Below are 27,174 nucleotides of genomic sequence, written 5' to 3'. Positions count from 1 at the left end.
TGGGATGGGGTAGCTTAGGGGGGGTCATTGCATCATGGACCCTCAAGACCAGAAGAGATCTTAAAAGTCATCTAGTCCATGTCCCAGCTCATCCCCAAATCCCCTCTGCCACCCAGCCTCTGCTTGCACACTCCCAGGATGGGGAGCTCCCTACAATTTGAGGCAGCTGCTCCCATCATTGCCTGGTTTTTCCGTGGGAACGTCTCCCTTGTACTGAGTTTAGAGCTGCCTCCCAGTAGCATCCTTGATTGGTTCCAACTCTGCCCTCTCATTAACCTCTGCCCCCCAAGAACCACATTTCAACCTATCTTCCGTGATGGTGGCACTGCATGGGTTTGGAAATTGTTTTCTCATCCCTCATGAGTGTCCTCTTATCCGGGCCATGCTCTGAACTCCAGTCACCCCCTTGTGACTGGCCTTCCCCACTCCACCGGCACTCCACAGAACACATAGCAACTGCCCATGTCCCTCTCCCCGGGCTGGCTCCGTAAGCATCCATGACACTCGTGGCTGGCTCTGGCCAGTCCAAGGAGCCAAGGCTTTTCCCCTCCCAAGTCTGAGTTATACTTCTAGTGATGTGGCCTGAGTTTGGGTTAATTTTTGGTAGACCTATCGCACTGCTGCCTAACAATAGAACCCACTTTCAAGAAAGATGCTGCTCGGACTCTGTTTCACAAAGCATGTGAACCCACATCCTCTGAGTTCTGGGACCCAAGTGCAAGACTTCACAATTATTCTTGTTATGTTCCAATCAGAGGAGGCTTCCTGGATGTGAAGGAACTTGAACCTGAACTTGCCAGTGGAATAGTTTTGGAGTGGTGTCAAGGAAGACGTTTCTGGAGGAAGGAACAGAGCAGGCAATGGTGTGGAGTGGGAAGGCGCAAGAACTGAGTAGGAAGAGAGGAAGGGAGGAGTGGCTCTGGGCATCCTGTTGGGTGAACCGGGAAAGAACCTCCTCCCCGGGAAACCTTCTCCTCGTGCCCTTCCTGGATGGATGGGCAGTGACCCCGAGTTTGACAGCAGCCAGGGCAGCCACGACAATCCACCTCCAGATAGTCCTGAGACAGCTGCGGTCAGATGTGGACTTCCTCCTGCCTCATCTCTCCCTCTGTAGGAGAAGTGCCCCGGAGCCTCCCCGGCTTCCTTGTGGCATACTGCGGAGACCCCGCTTCCTGGATCTACTCAGACCAAAAGTGTGATGGGATCAACAACTGTGGGGACTGCTCAGATGAACTGAGCCCAGGTGGGGGTCTGGGCACAGGCTGGGATGGGGCAGGTAGCCAGGAGTGGCCAGAGGGCAGAAGTTGGCCAGAGAATCACATCCCCTTTTTGCATTCTAGGAAGAAGTTTTCCACTCCTGTTTGAATGCCTCAAGTGGCAGGGTGCTCACTACCACTCCAAGTGGCTCTTTCTGGAGGGTTATTCTGTGGTGGGGAACTTGCTTTCAAGGTCGCAGATGAGGAAACTGGGGCCCAGAGGGCAGTCATGCAAGGAGTACATACGTGGCCCAACTGGGGTTTGAACCTGGGCTTCCCTCATCTCCTCTGCAACACCCAATAACCTTGAGAGGAAAGCAGGGCAGGAATTACTGGCCCCAGTTTATATGTAGGTAAACTGAGACCAGAGGGGAGAAGGGACTTAATACAATGAGTGATAATAAGGGAGCTTGGGTGTAAATCCAGGTCTCCCGACTCTAAGACTGGAATTCTTTCACTGCCCCAGAGTTTCCTTTCAATCTCTTCCCTGGTATTCAACCCACAAACATGTTCTGAGCACTGTTGGGGGCTGGCCTGCTTCCAGGTTCTGCTGGGGGACAGTCAGGAGTCAAACATATGTCCTACCCCAGGACTCCCATCACACTGATGACAAAAGGAAGTGCTGGGGTCCTGGAGAGATTTGGTGGAGAGTGGGGGAGGTGGGATGGGGGAAGTAAGCATCAAGGGAGCCTTCTCAGAAGAGGCAGTATTCAAGCAGGGCTTAAAGATGGACAGGGTTTCAACAGGCAGAGGCTGGGTGTGCAGGGAAGGATGCTAGAGGCCCAGGGTCCAGGGCAGAGGAGGGAGGTCCGCGAGGTGCCCTCAGGGAGTTGTAAGTGGGCTGGTGGGACCGAATCAGGGTGAGAGAGGAGGATGGGAGAAAACATGCGCCCATTAATATCTGAATACTCACCGTGGGCCTGGCACTTTGCCTATCTTCCTTAATAACAACTTTGAGCAGATAAGTAAGCTGAGGCTCAGAAAGGGTGAGAGACTTGCTTGAGGTCACACAGCCTATGAGTTGGGGAAGAGATTCTCTCTTCTGCAGGGAAATAAGACAGGGCGGGGCTGTGGGGGCAATGGCAGGTTTAAGAGCTAAGGAGCGCCCTGGTGCACGGGGCATTCCAGGACACAGCAGCTGCTCTTCTGTCTTCCCAGTGACTATGTGCCCGCCCTGCGGCCCTGGGTGGTGGCACTGCCCCTCAACTGTCTTCAAATATTGCAGCTGTATCCCCAGGAGCCTCTGCCGGGATCAAGTGCAACACTGCTTCGACTGGTCCGACGAGTACTCCTGTCCTAGACCCTGAATGGGTCACCCAGGCCAGAGTGGGAGGCTGGTTGGAATGGTACTGATAACCCTTCACAAGTACTATGAATCAAAGTACATAAGGGCAGGAAAGAGCCTTCGAGGTCTACACACCGTTGTCTCTGAATAGGAATTGTCTCTCCTGCTTTCAAGTTTTTCAGCCTCTGCTTGAATTCTTCCAGTGATGGGGAGCTCATTACCATATTAGGCAACTCCTACCAAAGACAAGGGGAATCTGCTTCCATGATTTGAGGCCTGTCTCTGGAGCCACAGAGAGGAAATTTGCTCCTTCGTTCCAAGACAGGCTTGCAGATACTGACCTTGTCACTCCTTGGAGAAAAGATAAGTCTTGGGTTCAAACACCAAGCTGAGAAGTTCAGCCCTTATGGATGGCATATATATGAAGTATATGCCACTTCCTGCCCCTTTGGTACCTAAGGCAGATATTGCTGAGCTTGGATGCAGCCTCAGTGTTTTCCTCAGCTCAGTAATCTTAGCCGGTCCTGCTGATGGATCACATGAGATACACATGAGACAGGATACTCGTCATCCTGCCACTAGGAAGCCACTCCAGGAGGCTGTGAGCTGTAGGAATAACAGCTTGAGAAGCCCCTCCCCGCCCTCTATCCATCCCTTCTCCTCCCAACCACTCCCACCCTCACCCTGTGACCAGCTGTCCAACCAAACAGCCCAGGTTCCTTCAAGTAGGGATTGTATTTTGGAGCCTGAGTGAAACAGCTGTTCCTCGGTATACATTTCCAGTTTCACAACACCCAACCAGGGAAGGATGTATATCCCCATTAAACAGATGAGGAGACTGTGGCCCAGAGGGAGAAATGAACAGGATCATACAGCCAGGTCAGGCCTGGAACTGAGACTCAAACACGGTCCATGGTGTCCCAACCCAAAGTCTTTCCTGCTACCAATGTGACTATATCTTGGCCAGAGTGGAGGCAGAGTCTCTGTAGGGTATTTAAAAATGTAGCTTGAGGGTCAGAAAGTGTCCCACCCTTATTCTGAAAGATGGACTTGGAATCTGGCCGATAAGAGGGTTCCTGTTGAGGGAGACAGACATATATCCATTGGAAAATAATAAAATCGGTTCTATATGATGTCTCATGTGGGTTTTGAAATAAATATGGGCATCAAAGAGGCCATGAGCTCTGGTCATTCATTGCTGCGTTAATTTATTCGTTCACTCACTAAACAGTCTCCGTGTGCCTGCTCTGCTCCAAACCGGTGCTAGGCACCCAGAAGTGAACAGGGCTGGATCCAGCACCCGAGGAGCACAGGGTCTCACGGAGGAGGCACCTCTCACTGGGAGGATGGGTGAGACAGCAGGAAATGCTGTGCTGAGGGCGCCAAGGAGGGGCTTTCAGGAGCCAAGACACAATGATGTTTCTGACTGATGACCTGAGGACAAGTTCCTGGAACAGGATGCCTCAGGGATCCTGCCTGAGGGAGGCTCAGCCCTGGCCTCTTGCATCTTTGGCTGAGTTTCTCTCCAAGTGCAGCACAAGTGAGGCACTGTGGGCACACTCAGGGCATCCTCAGTTCTGAAGACTGATCCAGAGGAGCCCTCCTTCCCAGAGGAGGGGCATTTGGGCTGACTCTAGAGGGCAGTGGTGCAGGTGGAGGAGAAGGGCGCTTTTGGCCAAGGGGCCTCTTGAAGAAAGGCATGGGGGTGTGACAGGATACGGCTCAGCAAGGGCATGCCCAGCAGGCCAGATGGCCAAAGCGATAGGACAATGGGAGGTGATGAGGTGGGCAGGGACATGATCCTGGAGGACATACTGTGTCACAATTGATCAGTGGGGGTCATCAAGGCATGATAGCAAGGAAGTCATCTGGAGCTACAATGACCTCTAGCTACAACAGTCCAAGAACACACCAGGGCTTGGACCAAGTGGACAAAGAAGAGAGGATAATCAAGGGCTATTTACTGGTGGAACATGTGGGACGGGGAGGGAAGTGGAGAGGTTGAGATAACAGGGGCCCCAAAACATGAAAGGCACAAGAGAGCTGAGCTGGCTGACCCCTGAGGAGCAAGAAAAGGTTCAGAAACTCATTCCAGCATTCAAGTACCAACATGTTCCTGACACCCTGAGCATCGGTTGTTGAAAACAAGGTCACTGGGGAGAAGCCATGGGAACAGGAGCCTATGTTTGCTCATGCTGCACCCGCACAACTCAGATTGGGACTTGAACCCACTGTCTTTTAATTGAGATCACACACCTGGTTTCAGGACTTAATGAAGCACAGGTTCTCGACGTCTCCTCACAGAAAGAATTCAGTGAGAGACGTAGTAATAGGTAAGAAGTGGACTTATTTAGAGAAATACACATTCCATAGACAGAATGTGGCCTGTCTCAAAAGGTGAGAAGGGGGACCTCCCTGGTGGTCCAGAGGTTAAGAATCTGCCTTCCAATGCGCGGGATACAAGTTCGATCCCTGGCTGGGGAACTAAGATCCCACATGCTGCAGGGCAACGAAGCCTGTGCACCCTGGAGCCCCCACACCACAACTAGAGAGAAGCCCACACACCACAACGTAGAGCCCGTGCGTCGCAACAAAGATCCCACATGCCACAACTAAGACCTGATGCAGCCAAATAAATAAATAAATATATAAATATTAAAAAAAAAAAAAAAAAAAGGCAAGAACAGCCCAGGAAGAAACACACTCCACAGGCAGAGTAGTGTAGGTCATCTCAGAAGGCGAGAGGCCCTTAAATATGGGGTGCTTAGTTTTTATGGGCTGGGTAATTTCATAGGCTAATGGATGCGAGGATTGTTTCAACTATTTTGGGAAAGGGGCAGAGATTGCCAGGAATTGGGCCACCTCCCACTTTTTGACCTTTTATGGTTAGCCTTGGAACTGTCATGGGGCCCATGCCTGTGGGTGTGTTATTTAGCATATGCTAATATATTACAACGAGTGTATAATGAGGCTCAAGGTTCACTGAAAGTTGAATCTTCTGCCATCTCAGACCTAATGGTTCTAACCAGGCTTTGTTGTATCCTCAAGGGCTATGTCATTCTTTTAAAGGTTGTGCCCTGCCCACTTCCCTCCTGTTTCAATACCAGTCAGCCTAGGTGGTTCAGGTGCAGGAGAGGCTCAGTTCCTGCCAGCGGCTGTGGCTGGTGGTGCTATGGTTGGTCCCCGCAGGAGAGAGACAGGGACACCTCAATGATCATCCAATCCTGGGCTTTTCCAGTGGGCTACAGCTTTCTTAGAAAAATGCCCAGAGGCACTGACACCATGGGTTGCACATAATTCCACCGTCGCCTCCCAACCAAGCCCATCCATGGGCCTGCTGCAGGAAGGGGGACCCCTTCCAGGGCCCAAGAGTGGGCTCTTTTCTAACACTCGGAAATGAATTGTCTGAGAAGACACATGTACTGACAAAGCAAGAGACTTTATTGGGAAGGGGTGCTGGGGTGGAGAGCAATAGGGTAAGGGAACCCAGGAGAACTGCTCTGTCATGTGGCTCGCAGTCTCGGGTTTTATGGTGATGGGGTTAGTTTCCGCGTTGTCTCTGGCCAGTCTTCTTGCTTGGCCCATATTTGGTCTGACTTTAGGGTCTTCCCTGGTGGGACCTCTTGTTGTGAGACAACTCATGGGTAGTTATCATCATGGCTGGCCAAGGCAGGCGGTTTTGGTCAACGGTTCCCTAACAGGCTCATGGGGTTAAGGATGGAGAAACCAAAGTTGAGATTAACTTGCCTGAGTCCATTCAGCATGTCAGTAGCAGCAGGAAGACCAAAAGTCAGCTTTCTAGGTGCACACAGTTGGCACTTGCTGAGTGCTTACTATGAACCAGGCACTAGGCTAAGTAGGAGATTTACCTCTCATCCTCCAACAAGGCTCTGAGGGTGGTACTGTGTTTATACGAGGCTTAGAGAGGCCAGGCAGCTTGTTGAAGGGTACATGACATAGGGGCAGAGCCAGAGAAACTGAGAAGAACCCTGTGGGACCTCCCAAAACAAAAGCCTTTCTGTGCCCTGCCCCCTCATTTCTTGCTTAGTCTTCTAGGCCTTCCCTGAGTCCAAAGAGCAGACTCAAGCAGTTACTAACTAGGGATGTGAGGGAATAGAGAAACAAAGGAAAAAAAGTTAAACAAGAAAAGTGATGATAGGGCTTCCCTGGTGGGCAGTGGTTAAGAATCTGCTTACCAGTGCAGGGGACACGGGTTCGATCCCTGGTCTGGGAAGATCCCACATGCCGTGGCACAACTAAGCCCGTGCACCACAACTACTGAGCCTGAACTCTAGAGCCCATGAGCCGCAACTACTGAGCCCACGTGCCGCAACTACTGAAGCCCATGTGCCTAGAGCCCATGCTCCGCAACAAGAGAAGCCACAGCAATGAGAAGCCAGTGCACTGCAGCGAAGAGTAGCCCCCTCTCTCCACAATTAGAGAAAGCCCACATGCAGCAATGAAGACCCAACGCAGCCAATAAATAAATAAATAAATTTAGTTTTTAGAAAAAGAAAAGTAATAGTCCAGTGATAAAACAGAGTCCTAGTTCCTTCTCAGGGAATATATGTAACACTGTGAGGCACATCTTTGAGTCGTTCTACAGACCCCAACACACACACTCAGGTGGAGGATGGTGACTACCTGCTGAGCACAAGTGCTAGACCCCAGACTGTTTGGAAAAAGAAGGTTGATGATTAAGATTCCTGAAACACCACACTGTTACTTCACAACCAACCAGTGAGAAGCAAGTCATGAATCTGCAGCCCTCACCCCCAAATGTTGCCTTTAAAAATGCTCGCCTGAAAGCCATGGGGGAGTTCAGGTCTTTCGAGCATGAGCTGCCGGTTCTCCTTGCTTGGCCCTGCAATAAACTTTTCTCTGCTCCAAACTCCGATGTTTACATTTGTCTGGCCTCACTGTGCCTTGAGTACATAGACTTGGGTTTGACAGCCCCAAGAGTCTGGGCACTTAGCCATGACAGTTGGCTGTTTCATGCTGTGTCTCAGGAGGGCTGGCACTGATGCCTGAGCAGGGTGATGAAGGAGCCAGGGACAGGGCAGTCCAGGCTGAAGAGCTGCAGGGGCCAGGGCAAGGAGGGTGCTTAAGGGCACGTGAAGCTGTCCCCTGTGGCTGGAGTAAGAGGAAGACCTTCAGATTCTGGGCGGCAGGGAATAAACTTGACTCTGGACACTGCATGGTGCTGGCAGAGGTTTTCAGAAGGAAAAACACATTTCATTCCTCCTTCTGAGATGCTGCAAAGAAGGCTCTCCTCAGAAGGCTCTCCTCTGTACAGCAGGAATAAGGATGTCATGATCAGGCTATTTTGCAGGTATGAGGGGGAAAAGTGAGATCCAAAAGGTGGATGCCACTGGCAAACAGTAAAGCTTCAAGCAGGGAGGGCCTTGAATGACTATGTCAACAGAAGAAAAATGCACAACTAAAACTTGCAAGTTAAGCTTTACTCAGGGATCTTACAGAGGACCATAGCCTGGGAGACAGCCTCTCAGGTAGCTCTGAGGAACTGCTCTGAAGACGTAAGGGAGAAGCCAGGATGTGTGGGAGGTTTCTGCTGAAAAAAACAAAAAACAAACCCATGTAGTCGAACTTCAAAAGATTGTTGCTAATCACAAAGAACAGACATCTCGAATGATTTTGGCACTTTTCTATGCATGGGAAAATGCAAGGATCTGGGTTCACTGAAATTATTCTTTACATATGCATCTTAAGTATCTAGGCCAGTATCCAAAGCACAGAATGCTTCCTGTTTTTCTCCATCCTGAATTCCCCTCAGGGAATTCACTCCCACTATTGGTGGGAGGCTGCAGTGGCTAATGGCTTGATCCTTATAGAACTAGGAATGTGGGCGACATTCTGTTTACTGGAATGGCAGGCAACTGTCCCTGTCCACAAATATTAACAGGCAATATTTAGTGAGCATTTGGTACATGCCAAGCACTACTGCAAATTTTTATATGTCTTAGCTCTTGTATCTCATTTTCTCTTATCCTCACAACAATTCCAGGAACCTGGTTTGGTTACTTGTACTTCACAGGGGCTAAGACAGATGAAGTTGCTTGGCTAAGATCACACAGTTTATTTTATTTTATTTTTAATTAATTAATTTTTTGGCTGCATCAGATCTTAGTTGTAGTACACAGGATCTTTTGTTGCAGTGTGCTGGGACTTCAGAATGCACAGGCTCCTTAGTTGCGGCATGCAGTCTCTCTAGTTGCGGCATGTGGGCTTGGTTGCCCTGTGGCATGTGGGATCTTAGTTCCCCCGATCCAGGGATCAAACCTGTGACCCCTGCGTTGCAAGACGGATTCTTAACCACTGGACCACCAGGAAAGTGCCCACACAGTTTTTAAGGGGTAGAGCCAGGATCATACCTTGAGAGGCTGAAAGGCAGAGCCTACCATCCCCACTCCTTGATGGCTTACTCTTTCTTAGCCAGGACTCCCTAGAAGAGAAAGCTGGAGCCTACGCCAGGGGGAGGCAGCCTGCAAACAGGAGGTGGCTGGTGCTGGCAGAAGAAAGGCGTTTGTTCTTTTCTGGTTTACTGGTTCTTCCTTTCAGAAAGAAGCAGGTGCTGTAGCAACCTCCCAAACAGCATTCCATAAGCTGCGTCCAGGAAGACACAGAGCCCAGGGCGGCCAGCCAGGCCCATCCCTAGGTTCACATCAGCAGAGCAGGAGATTTAATGCCACAGCCTGCAGAGAGAACTTACGCAGCCAGCGTCAATATTTGCCATCTCCCCGCCCCCCGGCCCCGGCTCCAAGATCAGTACCTTAAGTACAACAAGTTCTTTGCTGTGCAAACACGCAGGGATAGATGAATGGAATTTAAAGTGGCTCAGGTTTTGCCGCAGGGTTTGGACTGGAAATCTGGCCTGGTTTAACCTTCTGCCGTCACTGTTTGCCTGGGACTCTCCATTCATCCTTAGACTCACCAAACTACAGACATCAGAGCTGGCGAGGAGCTCAGAGTCCGGCCAGACTTCTGATAGGAAGACAATGCTTCCCAGAGAGGCAGAGAGAGAAGGGACCAGCCCAAAGTGACACTGTTGCTGTTTCTGGGATTCTGAGGGCCACCCAGCAACTCCAGTTCAGGTAGAAGCGATTTCGCTGAGTCTTTTAAAAAAAAAAACAAAAAACATTTATTGATTGTAATTTACATACAGTGAGATGCACAGATCTTAAGTATATAGTTCAGTGAGTTTTTTTTTTAACAGCTTCATTGAAGTACAATTGACAAACAATAAGCTGTACATATTTAAAATGTACACTTTCATAAGTTTTGACACATGTATATACCCATGAAACTATCGCATATTTCATATTCCATAGTGAACACGTACATCACCCTCAGGAGTCCTTGTGCCCCTTAGTAATCCTTTACTCTCACCCTGCCCTGATCCTCACTCCCACTGCTTTTCTGTCAGTATAGATTAGTTTGCACTCTTCTAGAATGTTATATAAGTGAAATCATACAGCATATCCTTTTTTTGTCTCTTTGACTTTCACCCAGAATAACTATTACGAGATTTATCCATGTTGTAGCATGCCCTTAGCCACTCTTTTTTATTACTTAGTATTCCATTGTATGGGTGTACCATAATTTGTGAATTCCAGGCTGAAGAAATGCACTCTTCACTTATCCATTCATGTGTTAATAGATTTTAGGTTATTCCCAGTGTGGGCTATTACAAATGAAACTGCTCTGAACATTTATGCACAAGTCTTTACATGGACATAATGCGTTCATATATCTCGGAAAGTAGAATGGCTAGATGTGGTAAGTATATGTTTAACTTTTTATGAAACCACTTGTTTTCCAAAGTGGTTGTGTCACTTTACATTCCCCTTATTGGAGTAGGAGAGCTGAATTGCTCTATATCCTTGCTAACCCTTGGTATGATCAGTCTTTTTACTTGTAGCTATTCTAATAGGTGTGTGGTAGCATTGCATGGTGATTTTACTTCGCATTTCTCTAATGACTAATGATGTTGAGCATCTTTTCATGTGCTTATTTGCCATCCACATATCTTCCTTGGTAAAAGTTTTGTCCCAATATTTTAAAATTTTATTAGAGTGCTGGTTTTTTCATTGTTGAGTTTTGAGAGTCCTTTATATACTCTGAATACACACCCTTTATCAGATTATGATTTGCAAATACTTCTTCCAGTCTATGGCTTGTCTTTTCATTCTTTAAACAGTGTATTTCAAAAAGCAAAAGTTTTTTATTTTGATGAAGTCCAACTTATCAAATTATGATTTTGGTGTTATATTTAAGAAATAATTGCCTAACCCAAGGTTACAAAGATTTTATCCTATATGTTCTTCTAGAAAGTTTATAGTTTTAGGGTTTCTTTTTTCCTTTCCAAGAAAAATTCCATTTTATCATGGAATGATAAAAATGCTCCATTCTTTTGTTTAGATAAATTCCAATCGTGTTTATGCTGATTTCTCCACAGGGAGAAAAAGAGACTCTCTTTGAAAAGCCATTGACACAAAAAGATTCAAGATCAATTTGGTTTCATCCTGAAGGTTTGAAGTGAAACTATTCTTTAATAAGATATTCATTAATTAAACTTCAAAATATCACATTGAAGTGAATACTACTGAATTCATTTTTTTAATTAATTGATTACTTGGCTGCATTGGGTCTTCATTGCTGCGCTGCTGGCTTTCTTTAGTTGTGTTGAGAGGGGCTACACTTGGTTGCAGTGCGCAGGCTTCTCATTGTGGTGACTTCTCCTTGCAGAGCATGGGCTCTAGGTGTGTGGGCTTCAGTAGCTGTGGCACATGGGCTCAGTAGTTGTGGCTCGCAGGCTCTAGAGCTCAGGCTCAGTAGTTGTGGCGCACAGGCTTAATCGCTCTGTGGCACGTGGGATCTTCCCAGACCAGGGCTTGAACCCGTGTCCCCTGCATTGGCAGGTGGATTCTTAACCACTGCGCCACCAGGGAACTCCCACTACTGAATTCACTGTTTACAGTGGTGAGATTCTGGTGAAGAAATTGAGCAATTAAACTTGTTCAGTAAAGCATTTTTTAAGCTCTTTATTGGAGTATAATTGCTTTACACTGTTGTGCCAGTTTCTGTTGTACAACAAAGTGAATCAGTTGTATTTATACATATATCCCCATATCCCCTCCCTCCCACGACTCCCTCCCACCTTCCCTATCCCAGCCCTCTAAGTCATCACCCATCATCGAGTTGATCTCCCTGTGTTATGCAGCAGCTTCCCACTAGCTATTTTACATTTGTTAGTGTATATATGTCAATGCTACTCTCACACTTTGTCCCAGCTTCCCCTTCACCCCTCACCCTGTGTCCTCAAGTCCATTCTCTACATCTGCATCTTTATTCTTGCCCTGTCATTGGGTTCATCAGTACCATTTTTTTAGATTCCATATATATGAGTTAGCATACGGTATTTGTTTTTCTCTTTCTGACTTACTTCACTCTGTATGACAGACTCTAGGTCCATCCACCTCACTACAAATAACTCAATTCCATTCCTTTTTATGGCTGAGTAATATTGCATTGTATATATATGCCACATCTTCTTTATCCATTCATCTGTTGATGGGCATTTAGGTTGCTTCCATGTCCTGGCTATTGTAAATAGTGCTGCAGTGAACATTGTGGTACATGTTTCTTTTGGGATTACAGTTTTCTCAGGGTATATGCCCAGGAGTGGGATTGCTGGGTCATATGGTAGTTCTGTTTTTAGTTTTTTAAGGAACCTCCATACTGTTTTCCACAGTGGCTGTACCAATTTACATTCCCACCAACAGTGCAGGAAGGTTCCCTTTTCTCTGCACCCTCTCCAGAATTTATTGTTTCTAGATTTTTTGATGATGGCCATTCTGACCAGTGTAAGGCTTTGACTTGCATTTCTCTAATGATTAGTGATGTTGAGCATCTTTTCATGTGTTTGTTAGCCATCTGCATGTCTTCTTTGGAGAAATGTCTATTTAGGTCTTCTGCCCATTTTTGGATTGGGTTATTTGCTTTTTTGATATTGAGATGCATGAGCTGCTTGTATATTTTGAAGATTAATTCTTTGTCAGTTTCTTCATTGGCAAATATTTTCTCCCATTCTGAGGGTTCTCTTCGTGTCTTGTTTATGGTTTCTTTTGCTGTGTAAAAGCCAAAAAATAAATTTAAATTTTTTAAAAAGAATTTTTGCATCTGTGTTCATGAGGGATATTGGCCTGCATTTTTCTTTTCTTGTAATGTTTTTGTCAGAGTAATGCTAGCCTCATAGAATAGGTAGGGAGTGTTCCCTCCTCTTCAGTTTTCTGGTATAGTTTGTGTAGAATTTGTATTATTTCTTTCTTAAATGTTTGGTAAAATTCATTAGTGGAGCCATATGGGCTTGGAATTTTCTTTGTTGGAAGGTTTTGAACTACAAATTCCACTTCTTTAATAGATATAGGAATATTCAGATTATCTATTTCTTTTTGAGTAAACTTCATTAATGTCTTTCAAGGAATTTATTTCTTCAAAGTTGTTAAATTTATTGGCATCAAGTTGGTTGTAATGCTCCCTCATTATCCTTTTAATAGCTGTAGAATCTGTAGTAATACTGTCTCTCGCGTTCTTGATATTGTAATCTATTTCCATTTTTTTTCCAGATCAGTTTGGCTAGAGCTTTATCACTTTTACTGATGTAGTCTCTCTTTCTTTCTTTGTTGGCCTTGGTAGAAATATATCATTCTGTGTGCACTTGAGAAGAATGTATGTTCTGCTGCTGTGGGATTCTATAAATCAGGTTGGTGGTGTCACCTACAAATTAGAACTTGCCATCTACCTCTACAAGGATCAAATTATGAGCCACTGAAGCTGCTGACCTTCAACACCCCCTGAAAGGAGCTCAGAGTGGAGATCAAGAATGAGGCACTCTGTGCTCTGGGAAAAACTGGCAGAACAGGTCTTCAGATAGCTAGATATTTTCAGGAGATGATTCTATGAGCCCAATTCTTGCATCTCCTCATGTCTAGAAAAGCACTAAAATCCTTCATGGTGACGTCTGCTCCTTGTAACTAGCAGTAAACTTCTGCAAAAAATACGTGCTTGATTGCATGTACTCCTCCTTCACCAAAATCACATATATACTGACCTTCCCCCCTACCTCTTTGGAGCAGCTTCTCAGAGCTGTCTGAAATGCTGTCTCCCAAGACTATAGTCCTCATTTTGCCCTAAATAATACTTAACTCACAACTCTCATGATGTGCTTTTTTTTCAGTCAACAGTGGATAGCATTGCTCAAGTCTACTCTATTCTTGCTGATTTTCTGTCTACTTGTTCTATCATTTATTGAGAGAGGAGTATTGAAACAGCCAGCTAAAATTGTGGATTTGTCTTTTTTCCTTGCAGGTTTATTAGTTTTTGACTCATGCATTTGAAGTTCTGTTATTAGGTGCGTAAACATTTAAGGTTGTTATATCCTCTTGATGAATTGACCCATTTATCACTATGAATTGATCTGCTTTATCTCTGGTAATATTCATTGCTCTGAAATCTATTTGTCTAATATTAATTCAGCCATACCAGTTTTGTTTTTAATTAATGTCAGCATGGTACATTTTTCCATTCTTTTACTTTTAGCCTATTCTTATATTTATATTTAAAGTGTTTCTTTTAGTCAACATATAGTTGAGTCTTGCTTTTTTATTCAATCTCACTATCTCCTTTGCCTTTTAATTGGAATATGTAGACCATTTACATTACATTTATTTTGACTATTGATATGGTTCAAGTGATATTGCTATTTGTTTTTTATTTGCCCCATTTGTTCTTTCTTCTCTTTTTCATTTTTTTCCTGATTTCTTTTGGATTAAACACTTTTTATGATTTCATTTTATCTACTTTGTTGGTTTATAAACAAAAACTGTTTTGTTAGTGGATGCTTTAGAGTATATAGTATACATCTTTTTTTTTTATAAATTTATTTATTTATTTACTTTATTGGTTGTGTTGGGTCTTCTTTGCTGTGCGCGGCCTTTCTTTTTAGTTGCCGGTGAGTGGGGGCTACTCTTTGTTGTGGTGCGCGGGCTTCTCATTGCCATGGCTTCCCTTGTTGCGGAGCACGGGCTCTAGGCACGTGGGCTTCAGTAGGTGCAGCACATGGGCTCAATAGTTGTGGCTCACGGGCTCTAAAGCACAGGCTCAATAGCTGTGACACACGGGCTTAGTTGCTCCGCGGCATGTGGGATCTTCCTGGAGTAGGGATCGAACCCATGTCCCCTACATTGGCAGGTGGATTCTCAACCACTGCGCCACCTAGGAAGCCCTATAGTATACATCTTTAATTTTACACAATCTACCTTAAAGTGATTTTATACCAATTCACATTTAAGAACCTAATAGCAGTATAATTCCATTTCTCCCCACCTGACTTCTGTGTGCTATTATTGTCATACATTTTATAAAAATTGCTTTTATTCTTATTTAAATAGCCAGTTACCGGGCTTCCCTGGTGGCACAGTGGTTAAGAACCCACCTGCCAATGCAGGGGACACAGGTTCGAGCCCTCATTAGGAAAGATCTCACATGTCTCAGGGCAACTAAGCCCACGAGCCACAACTACTGAGCCCATGCACCGCATCTACTGAAGTCCCTGCGCCTAGAGCCCATGCTCTGCAACAAGAGAAGCCACTGCAATAAGAAGCCCCGTGCACTACAATGAAGAGTAGCCCCCACTCTCTGCAACTAGAGAAAGCCCGTGGGCAGCAATGAAGACCCAACACAGCCACTAAATAAAAATAAATAAAATTATTTTTTAAAGTAGCCACTTACCTTTAGAGAGATTTAAATAGTAAGAAAGAGCTATTATATATATTTTGCATGTAGTTATTTCCATGTGCTCCTTATTTTTGTGTGTGCATAGATTCATATTTCCACCTCATATTATTTTCCTCCTGCTTGAAGGACTTCCTTCAACATTTCATGTACTGTAGGTCTGCTGGTCACAAGTTCCTATAGTACTTTAAAGAGGTTGTTCCACTGTTTGCATTGTTTCCAATGAGAAACCTACTGGCATCTTTATTTTTTTAATATTTATTTATTTATTAGCTGCATTGGGTCTTCACTGATGCACACAGGCTTTCTCCAGTCGCGGCGAGCAGGGGCTACTCTTTTTTTTTTTTTCATGGTAAAGACTGCTTTATTGCTGGCAGCTAGTGGGCTTCTCTTTGCGGTGGCTTCTCTTGTTGTGGAGCACAAGCTCTAGGTACGCGGGTTTCAGTAGTTGTGGCATGTGGGCTCAGTAGTTGTGGCTTTTGGGCTGTAGAGCTCACAAGCTTAGTAGTTGAGGCACACGGGCTTATTTGCTCTGTGGCATGTGGGATCTTCCTGGACCAGGGATCAAACCCATGTCCCCTGCTTTGGCAGGCGGATTTTTTTTTTTTTTAAGTTTTTTTTTGAGGTAGCATTGGTCTATAACATTAGATGTTGCACACATTCAACAACTACATTTTAACTTTGTATACCCTGCAGTGTGCTCACCACCAAAAATTTAGTTTCCATCTGTCACAGTACAATTGATCCCCTTTATCCATTTCACCCTCCCCCCAAACCTCCCTCTTGTAACAGCTACTCTGGCAGGCGGATTCTTAACCACTGCACCACCAGGGAAGCTCCCATCTTTATTTTTGTTCTTCTGTATATGAGGCATCTTTTTTCTCTGCTTCAAAATTTTCTTTATCATTACTTTTGAACAATTTGATTAGATATGGTGCTTGGTGTGATTTTACTTTTTTTTTTTTTTTTGTGGCAGCAATGCACATCATGCAGGATCTTAGTTCCCCCACCAGGGATCAAACTGGCACTTCCTGCAGTGGAAGCATGGTCTTAACCACTGGACAAGCAGGGAAGCCCCTTCTTCATGTTTCTTGTGCTTACAGCACATTGGGCTTCTCAGCTCTCCATCAAATCTGCAAAAATTTTTACCATATTTCTTTAAATATTTTTTCTGTCCCCTTTCTTTTTCTTCTGGATCTCCAATTACACACATATTAGCTGCTTGAAGCTGCTCTGCTCATCTTCTTAAAGTTATTTTTTCCTTATGTACATTTTGTTTTGGATAGTTTCTATTTTTTGTTTTCAAATTCACTATTTTCTTCTGCAATTTTAAACTGCCATTAATGCCAACAATGCATTTTTCATGTATACAATGTTATTTTCATCCCTAGGACCTTGCTTTGGGTCTTTTCTGTATCCTCCATGTCTACTTAACTCTTTCAACACATGGAACACAATTATAACTTTTAATGTCCCTCTCTGATGATTCTAATATCTGTGTCAGTTCTGGGTAAATTTAGATAGATTTTTCTCCTCACTATGGATTATATTTTCTTTCTTCTTTTCATGCATGGTAATTTTATTTTCATATACTGTAACAGCTATATTGTGTTATAATTTACATACCATTCAATTCGCTCCTTTAAAATGTACAACAGTCTTTAGTATATTCATAGAGTTGTGCAACCATCACTATAATCACTTTAAAAACATTTTCATCATCTGAAATAGAAACCCCGTACCCATCAGCACAGTCCCCATTTCTTCCCAACTCCCCCATCCCTAGGCAACCACCAATCTACTTTGTCTCTATAGATTTGGAGTATTCCGTATAAGTGAAATTATATGATATGTGGTTTTTTTGTGGCTGATTTCTTTCACTTACACACTTTTGAGGTTCACCCATGTTGTAGTATGTATCAGTATTTTGTTCCTTTTTATTGCTGAGTAATGTTCCACTGTACGGCTACATCACATTTTGTTTATCAGCTCCTCAGTTGATGGACATGTGGGTTGTTTCTACTTTGAGGCTACTGTGAGTAATGCTGCTACGAACATTCATGTATGATTTTGTATGGATGAACATTTTCTCTAGGAGTGGGACTGCTGAGTCATATGGTAACTATGTCTAACCTTCTGAGGAAGTGCCAGACTGTTTTCTACAGTAGCTGTTCCATATTACATTCCCACCAGTAGTGTATGCACAAGGGTTCCAATTTCTCCACATCCTCACCAACACTTGTTATTGTCTCTTTCTTATTATAATCACCCTAGTGGGTGAGAAGTGGCATCTCATTGTGGATTGTGATTTTGATTTGCATTTCCCTGATAGCTAATGATGTTGAGTATCTTTTTATGTGTTTATTGGCCATTTGTATATCTTGTTTGGAGATATTTCTACTCAGATACTTTGCCCATTTTTTTAGTAATTTATCTCATTATTGTTGAGTTATAAGAATTCTTTATATATTCTGGATACTATACCCTTATCAAATATATGCTTTGCAAATATTTTCTCCCATTCTGTAGGTTGTCTTTTCACTGTTGCCCACTGAAGCATAAAAAATTTTAGCTTTGATGTGGTCTAACTTGTCTTCTTTAACTTCGATCTTTGGCAGATTGTGCTTTTGGTGTCATAGTATGTAAGAAGATTTTGCCTAACCCAAGATCATGAAGATTTATGCCTATATTTTCTTCCAAGAGTTTTATAGTTTTAGCCCTTATATTTAGGTCTATGATCCATTTTTAGTTAAATTTTGTATATGGTATGAGTAAAGGGTCTAACTTTATTCTTTTGCTTCTGGTTATCCAAGTGCCTGGAACCATTTGTAAGAAAGACTATTCTTTCTCCATTGAATTACTTTGGTATCCTTGTCAAAAATCAATTAATTATAAATTGAGGGTTTATTTCTAGACTACATATGGTAATTTTTTATTGGATGCTAGACACTGTGAATTTTAATCTTTGGGTGTTAGATATTTTTGATTTCCTATAAATATTCTTGATATTGCTCTTGGATGTGGTTAAGTAACTTGTAACATGTGATCCTTTGAGATCTTGCTTTTAAGATTTATTGGGCAGGACTAGAGCCATGTTTAGTCTAGGCTAATTACTATCAAGGACTAATTATTCTCCACTACTGAGGTAAGACTTCTCTGGATTCAGCACCCATGGATAATGAGTGGATATTCCCAGCCCTGCGTGGCCATCACGCACTGCTTCCTCTAATCCTTCTGGGTGGTTCTTCCCCTGGCCTGAGGTAGTTTCCTTACGTGCATGGCTGATCAGTAGTCTGCTGAATACTAAAGGAGGACTCTCTAGAGTCCCAGAGTTCTCTGTGTTTGTAACTTTCTCCTACTACTCTGTCCTGTGAACTCTAGGTGCCTTGCTTTCCCTGAACTGTAAGCTCCGACTCCTCAATTCACGGATTCTGTTACGCTCTCTCTGGATTCCGTGTCCTTGTGCTGCAACCTGGGAACTCTAAGGAAGCTGGAGCAGTTGTAGGGCTCACTTTGTTTCCTGTGTCTTGGGGATGACTGTCCTTTATTGCCTGATGTCCAGGGTTTTTATTTTTTTATTATTTTAAAAATATTTATTTATTTATTTATTTGGCTGCACCAGGTCTCGGTTGTGGCATGTGTGATCTTCATTGCGGTACACAGGATCTCTTTTTAGTTGCAGCATGCAGGATCTTTAGCTGGTCATGCAGGCTCTTAGTTGAGGCATGAGGGATCTAGTTCCCTGACCAAGGATCGAACCCAGGCCCCCCGCAGTGGGAGCACAGAATTTTAGCCACTGGACCAACAGGGAAGTACCTGTCCAGTGTTTTTAAACTGTTTCATCTATTCTGCCTGGTTTTTCAGTTGTTCCAAGCAGAAAGGCAAAGCTGGTCCCATTATTGGATTGCGGCTGCTTTCTGAATCCTTTGAGCAAGGCAGAGTAAGACACTTTCCCAGAGTTTTTCGGCCCCACTAGGCCTGGGGGTCTATACCTCCAGATTTGTTCTATGTCATTCAGTGAGAAGACAGAATCCAACCATCATTTTTTTTTCCTTTTGGCTGCACTGGGTCTTTGTTGCGGCACTCAGGCTTTCTCTAGTTGCGATGAGTGGGGGCTACTCTTCATTGCAGTGCGCTGGCTTCTCGTGGTGCCTTCTCTTGTTGAGGAGCATAGGCTTTACGTGTGCATGGGATCAGTAGTTGCAGCACGTGGGCTCAGTAGTTGTGGCTCACAGGCTCTAGAGTGCAGGCTCAGTAGTTGTGGTGCACGGGCTTAGCTGCTCCACAGCATGTGGGATCGTCCCAGGCCAAGAGTCGAACCTGTGTCCCCTGCATTGGCAGGCAGATTCTTAACTACTGTGCTACCAGGGAAGTCCCCAACCATCATTATTTCATTTTAAAGATTGGGAGACTTAGGCAATGACTCAGGTGGTGTGAATTGGCATCTCGTTGTGGATTCTATTCTCTTCAGATGGGCATGTGGGAGTGAATGAGATTAAGGCTTGCAAAATTCTCCATTTAGCCTGCTCGATGCTGGAGAAATACCGAACCCGAGGGTCAATCTGAGATTACATATTGACTTTCCCAGCAAGCCCCCCCACATCTCTGAGACTAGTTTTGCATCTGCAAAGCACACTGAGATTCCAGAGCACTTTACTTGGAGGATGTTTGTTACCCTCATTCCATCAGCTTCATTCAGTGTCTCAAAGAGGAGTCCTGGGATCCGCCACATCAGATTCTTGGGAGGGGTGGGGATGTGTTGCTTAATTAAAATGCATGTTCCTGGGGCCAATCTGCTCTCCAGAATCAGAATGGAGGGCTGGAGATTATCTGCACTTGTTTTTTTACAGGCTCCATGAGTGTCCTTTGGGAACCTCAGGGAAACACTGATCCAAACTCTAAGCCAGTGCTTTCCCTTCCAAGAGCCACTACACTTGCTGCATGTGCTGTCTTGTTATCCCTTTCTCTTCCTAACCGCATGAGCATTATGCAGCATGATTTTTTTTCTTAATGAATCAAAACAGTGTTTTTGACCATTTCAAGACCCCTTGGGATGACCAGGCAAATCTAAATGTTAGAGATTCCTTGGCCTGGAAGGGACTTTAAAGGTCATCTAATCCAACCCCTGCCTGATGTTCGCATTGTCTATGTACCAGCCTTGCCAAATAATCACCCAGCTTCTGTTTGCACACTTCTGAAGAAGAGCTTGCCACCTCTCCTAATAGCTGCACTACTGAACCAAATCTCTAATTAGTTCTGGATCCAGAAAACTTACCTGTTGCTGCTAACCCCAGGAAAGCCCTCCCTCTGAAAAGAGTTAACCATCTCCCCCTGAGGCCTCTCAAGCTGCACAGCTCTCACGTCATTGGTTGTTCCTCCTGGGATCAAGGTTTTCAGTCTCCTGAACAAATCTGCACGCAGAGCTACGCAGGGCTGCCACTACTCACCTGTCACTTGGCTTCCTCTTGCTCCATGTGAGCTGTTGTTGAGTTGGAATGGCCACTGCTTTCCTGAAGAGTAAGGACTGATGCAGCCTGGAGCCCTGGTGGCCAGAGACGGCTCTCCTCTTCCAGTTTGTTCCTTGTAGCATATAAATGTGTTGTTGTGGTTTTTCTGATATTAAAACAGCCTGCTTCTATGTCAGCTTCTCCTCTGGCTACCTTCTCAACTCCAAATCAAATTGCTTGGAATCTGTCTCCTCTGTCCTCTTTGCCCTGAGGGTATGGCTGAGTGGCTGAGCACCTCCACTGTCTTGGAACACTGCCCCCTCTTGGTTTCCATAATGATACACTGTTCTGGTTTCCTCCTTTCACATTCTTCTCACATGCCTCTTCCTGTTTTCCTTCAAATGTTGCCATTTCCTAGGGCTCCATCATTAGTCATCTGCTCCCCCCATTTTATCTCAGTAGCTGATAACTGGCGGTGATGGGGGGCGGGGACACACGACATATTTTCTCCCCCTTGAGACTGTCATGATGGCTCTGGATCTGCTTCACAGGCAGGGGGGAAGCCCACATGTTCCAAAGACACAGCATTTTTGCATACAATTCCAGGTTCTTAACCTGAAGTGTTCTTCCTGCGTGACTTCATTCCCACCCCCAGCTTCTTCCCAATCTTTATCCCTGGCCCATAGCTCTCTTGCCCTGCAGAATAAGAGATCAGTAACTTCCTGGACCGTTTTCATCTGGTTGTAACACCTCAAACTCTACACACCCCAAACTGAACTCATCTGACCTCTGAACTTGTTCCTGCTCCAGTGCTCCCATCTCAGTGGTTACTTACTTCAGGCTAGAAACCTTGACGTCATCTTTGACCCCTCCTCTCCAATGGGTCAACATCAAATTCTTTCAGTTCCACCTCCAAGCTCCATAGCAGCAGTGTCTTGCTTCCCCATCACCAAGCAGAGTACGTGACTCAGAACGGATGCTCAAGTATGTACTGAGTTAATGATCGCATCTCACTGCTGCATCCCTACGCCTTGCCTCAGGCTTCCCTTGGCTCCTCACTGGACTTCCCCTCCTGGTCCACCTAGCGCCAGAGGCATCTTTCTCAAACACAGATCTCTGTCATCCTACTTTATTTTATGTATTTATTTTTTTATTTTTTAGATTGACTGGCTGTGTTGGGTCTTCGTTGCTGCACGCGGGCTTTCTCTAGTTGCGGCGAGTGGGGGCTACTCTTTGTTGTAGTGTGCAGGCTCATTGCCGTGGCTTCTCTTGTTGTAGAGAGTGAGCTCTAGGCGCGTGGGCTTCAGTAGCTGCAACACATGGGCTCAATAGTTGTGGCTCACAGGCTCTAGAGCACAGGCTCAATAGCTGTGGCGCACAGACTTAGTTGCTCTATGACATGTGGAATCTTCCTGGAGCAGGGATCGAACCCGTGTCCCCTGCATCGGCAGGTGGATTCTTAACCACTGCGCCACCAGGGAAGTCTTATCACCCTACTTTAATCCCTGCATGGTTCCCTGTGATCTTCAGGATCAAGGCTTTCCCTGAAGTGGTCCCTGCTGACTGCTCTGGCTTCATCACTCAACTCTCTCCGACTCCCATTGTTCCAGCCACCCAGAACTCCTAAGAGCCTCACACATGGAAATGCTGTTACTCTTTTCCACACTCCACGGAGCCCAAAATGCCTGGCTCCTCTCTTTCATTTGCTCACTCACATTTATCCTTCAAAACTCACTTAAGCATCATTCTTTTAGGAAGCATCTCCTGCCTCACAGGTCTTGGTTACCCCTTCGAGCATTCCTTCACTGTGGTCCCAAAGCTCACCCAAATCACAGTACTGATCACACTAAGCTGTACTTGGGAAAGTCACTGGTCTGCTCCCTACTTGAGGGCAGGGACTGTCTTATTTGCTCTAATAGAACCCACAGTAGGTACCCAATAACTTTTTGCCATATGAGTGAATGAATGAAGATATTAGTAAGGGTTCTACAGAGACGTGGAACCAATGGGGGGTGTGTGTATACATATGTTCTCAAACAGAGAGAGAGAGAGAAAATTTCATTCTCGGGAGCTCAGTCTTTTCTCCTAGGCCCACAACTCACTGGATGAGGCTCATCCACATCATGGAGAGTAATCTGTTTTATTAACAATCTACTGGTTTAATCACATCTATAAAACACTTTCACAGTAACACCTGGACTGGCTTTGACCACACAACTGGGCACCACAGCCTAGGCAACCTGACAGATAAAGTTAACCACCATAATGAATAAGCTTCTTCTCTCTGAGCCCTAGCTTCCCTGCCTGTGATATGAAGGGCTGTGGTAATGTTTTAGGATTCTACAAAGAAATAATTAGATAACATCTGAATTAGACTCTACAGTTTAAAGCACTTTCACTCACATTATATCATCTAATTCCTGTAACAATCCTATCAAGCAAGCAGGTTTATTGTATTCTTTCACAGATGAGGAAATCAAGGCCCAGAGAAGGGAAGAGATTTGCTGGTAAGTGACAGAACCTGGACTAGAGCATGGGTTTTCTGACTCCCAGTCTAGAACAGACCCTCAGAGCCCAAAGAACCATCTTTGAGAGCTGATAGAGAGAGGAAATTGCCAGGAATGAGAGGCTGAAGCAGAAGGAGAGGGGAAATTTTTGCTACAGATACTGAGAGTGAGACCGTAACAGCAGGATTACGTTGGCCAGCTCAGGCCAACCTAGGAATTCCAGAATGTAATTTCTCTTCTGCAGTCGAGAGTACAGATATGGCCAGGGCTCAATACTGGTATATCAAGAACTAACTTGGGTTTTAGGATAAATTTCATGTTCAGAAGATCAAAGCTAAGTTTAACACTACAAAGGCAGTGGGGAGAATCTCAAGACCAGAAAAAAACACTGCAAGCTAACTCTGCAAGTCTTGTCAAGACGCTAAGAGTCCCAAGCACTTCCATGACAGGGAAAGCTAATTCCTTGCTCTTTAACACTTCCCATGCTTTCTCATCCTCATGTATTTTTCCCTCTGTCTGGAGGCTTCAAGGGAGAATCCATTGCTCTGCCTTCTTCAGCATCTAGAGGCCACCTGTCCTTCCTTGGTTTGTGACCCCTTCACTGTATCACTCCAAGCTCTTGGGTCCACTGTCACATCTACTGCTTTTGACTCTGATCTTCCTGCCTCCCTCTCAGAAGGACCCCTGTGATGACACTGGACCTATCTGAACAATTGAGGATAATCTCCCCATCTCAAGATCTTTAATTTGATCACATCTGCAAAGTCCCCATTACCATGTAAAGTAACATATTTCCAGGGGCCATGACCTGGACATCTTTGAGGGGCCATTATTCGCCTATCACAATGAGTAACAAGTATATGAGGGTTTGTTCTATTCTACTTTTAAATGTGTGAATAAAAAATTACGAAAGATGCTAATATGTAGAAAATAGATAATATAAAAAAATTTTAAAGAAAGAATGGCAACTGTAATGTACTAAAATATATATATTTTAAAAACCAAACCAAACCGGAACAAAAACTATGAAAGAAAATACTTCTTTGACCCCAAGATCCCAGTCACTATAAGAATTTGGAGTTTATATTCCTTTATATAGTACAGATAAAAAAGAGACATGGCCTGAGGAATTTTTTCTATAGTTCTTATTTCCACTTCTTCATCTCCCATTATCTTTAATCCACTCCAGTTGGGTTTTTAACATTTACCTCTCCCCCCAGCCTAATCAAAGGCACAAAAAGCCCCCAACTTGCCAAATTACCTGTCCTCATCCAACTTGAAATATTCGACACAGCTCGCTACTCCCTTCTCATCATAACATTTTCACTTCTAGCTTATACCCTCCTGGTTTTACCTGTGTCTTCAACACTCATTCCTCTTTTGCGTGATCTTACGTGTGGGAAGGCCCCAGGCCATGTCTCTTTTCTATCAGTACTCTCCCTAGGTGATCCTACAGTCATGGGCCCCAAACATCAACTCTATACTGTAGAACCCCAACTCTGTATCTTCAGTCATGATCACTCCCCTGACCTCCAGACTCATGTGTCTGATTGCCTACTTGTGAATTTCTTGAGGCCTCTCAAACTTGTCTGAAACAAAACTCTTGATTTCTCCACCCACGCCAAACCTATGCCTCCCCTGCATTTTCCCGCCCATTCAGTTGCTCAGGTAAAACCTTAGAAAGGAGCCACCTTTGGTTTTACTTCCTCTGTTCCTTTACTTCCTGACACCAAATGCATCAACCTGACCTATCAGCTCGACCTCCAAAACAGCCCCTGTATCCAGCCTCTCATCATCATCACTACTATTACTCCTATCTAGTCCTAGCTGCCATCATCTCTCACTTGGACTTCTTTAATGGCCCTGATTGGACCTCCCTGCTCTACTCCTGCCCCCACTATGATCCCTGCTCCACACATTGGGACCACCAAGCAGCAAAGGTTCACTCTTCAAAATATAAATCAGATGACATGTGTGATTTACGCTTAATCAGTGGCTTTCTGTTACAATGTAGTAAAATTCAACTTCCATGACCCACAAGGCCTAGATAATCTGCCACTTGTCTCTCTCCTAAACTCATCTGTTACCACTTGTTCACTGTGCACAAGCCGCCTGGCCTTCACTAGTTTTCTTCTTTCTGTCCCTAGAATGTGCCAAGCATTTGCCATCTCAGGCTTTACACTTGTTCTTTCCTGTCCTCAGACCCTCTTTACCCAGATGTTTGCATGACTAGCTCCTTCTTGTCATACTTCTCAGCTCAAACGTCTCTTCCTCAGAGAGGCCTTCTGCAACTCTCTAAATTAATTAAAAACTGAACCCTTCCCATCTCTATCCCCCAGTATCTCACTACCAGCTCCACCTTATCACTACGTGAACTTCGCCTGCTGACTTACTGTTCTGTTTACTTACATGTCTGTCTCACCTCCCTTGAGTGGAAGCTCCTTGAAGGCAAATACTATCTTTTGTCTTGTTCAGTGCTGAACCCCCAGCACTTGGTACAGGTTAAATGTTCAATGGGTACTTTTTCAAATGAATAAATGAATAGCTCAGCATTTTTTGGAATAAATCTATGAAAAGAAAACTTGGCCTAATGTCAGATTAGCATGTAATTCTAACAAACTAAAAGATTCTGATTCCGTACATATGGGTGGGGTACAGGAATTTTCATCTTAACAAATACCCCAGGAGACTCTGGGGCAGGGGTCCATAGACCATACTTTTGAGTAACACATTTATTCATTCTTGTAAGCATTATGTAGGTAGGTGGCCTAGTTTTAAAGAGGTAAATTGAGTGTTAGCAGAATTGAGTCATTTGCCCAAAGTTCATAATGAGTCAGCAAGTTAATTCTAAGAAGAAACAAGAAATTCTAATTTTAAAAAAAGTTAGTCTTACATGTAAGTTAAACACACAGATTACCTCATCTATTTTATGCTAGTCATAATTTCTTGACCTTCAACATTTGTTCCAATCATTAAAACAAAGACTAGACTTTCATAACTCCATCCAAATGACTACAACAAATTATTTGGATCAAACAAGAAATATTTGTTTATACAACTCACCAGCAAGGAAAATGAGAACCTTGAAAGAAAAAAAGGATTGAAGAAAATGACATCTTAGCTTCAAAAGTACACTGTGTTTATGAAAGAGAAGTAATCAGAAGTTGCTTTGAAGGAAGATTTGCCCTCCAAAACGACCAGAGCAAGTGGGATGTTTGGAAGTGATCAGATGCCACTTTCTGAGACAGCACTGTACCACAGCAGCAAGGGGACGGTGACAGTGGGGGGCAATCAAGTCGGGCTCAAGTCTGACTAACAATATACGCTAACTTTGACAAGGAAGGCTGTTTGTTTGTACTGGGAATTTGGCAAGGTGTGCTAGTGTTCACCCAAATGACATTTTAAAGCTCAACTCTACTTTCACAACAGAAAACAATCTGCACTGAACCTGCTTTTTCATTGGGTATATTTCAGAAACCAGAGCTTTTGATATAATCCTGGGCAACAGGCCACATTTACAAAGGGAGCACCTTGCCTAGCTCTGAATAGCAAATAGAACACAAATGAGGTCCAAGATCTACTTTTACTAAGATCCTGGTTAGACTCCAGAGCATTTCCAGATGTCAAATCTGTCACACCAATGTTCTTAATTCCTTGAGGTATTCTCCCCCTTCCTTTCACTTGCCAGTAAGTCTTGCTTTAAGCTCACCTTTCACAGATGGAATATGGTCTAGAGCAGTGCTGTCCAACAGAAACATAATGCAAATCACAATGCAAACCATGTAAATTTTCTAGTATCCACATTAGAAAAATAAAAACAGGTAAAATTAATATTTTAACTGCCAAAATACCATTTTAACATATAA

General features: G+C 44.3%; 1 protein-coding gene across 9 annotated transcripts in view; it reads left to right on the top strand.

Moving 5' to 3' along the window:
* LOC130838387 (intraflagellar transport protein 25 homolog) overlaps positions 1–27,174 on the top strand; it is an 82,898-nt gene that overhangs the window by 6,321 nt on the left and 49,403 nt on the right. For 3 of the 9 annotated variants that reach the window (XM_057711404.1, XM_057711451.1, XM_057711525.1), the window contains 2 exons: positions 1,115–1,243; positions 2,415–3,694. The exons of 4 other annotated variants lie outside the window; for them this stretch is intronic. In XM_057711404.1, coding sequence (XP_057567387.1) covers positions 1,115–1,243; positions 2,415–2,563 — 278 coding nt within the window. In that variant the 3' untranslated portion in view covers positions 2,564–3,694. Of the gene's footprint in view, positions 1–1,114; positions 1,244–2,414; positions 3,695–11,017; positions 11,091–27,174 lie in introns of those variants that run through there. 2 more of the 9 variants (XM_057711441.1, XM_057711414.1) reach the window with 2 other exon arrangements.

Source organism: Hippopotamus amphibius, chromosome 1, assembly GCF_030028045.1.
Source record: "Hippopotamus amphibius kiboko isolate mHipAmp2 chromosome 1, mHipAmp2.hap2, whole genome shotgun sequence".
Taxonomy (NCBI): domain Eukaryota; kingdom Metazoa; phylum Chordata; class Mammalia; order Artiodactyla; family Hippopotamidae; genus Hippopotamus; species Hippopotamus amphibius.
The sequence above is the reverse complement of the archived record's forward strand: the minus strand, read 5'-3'. Positions and strand labels throughout refer to the sequence as shown.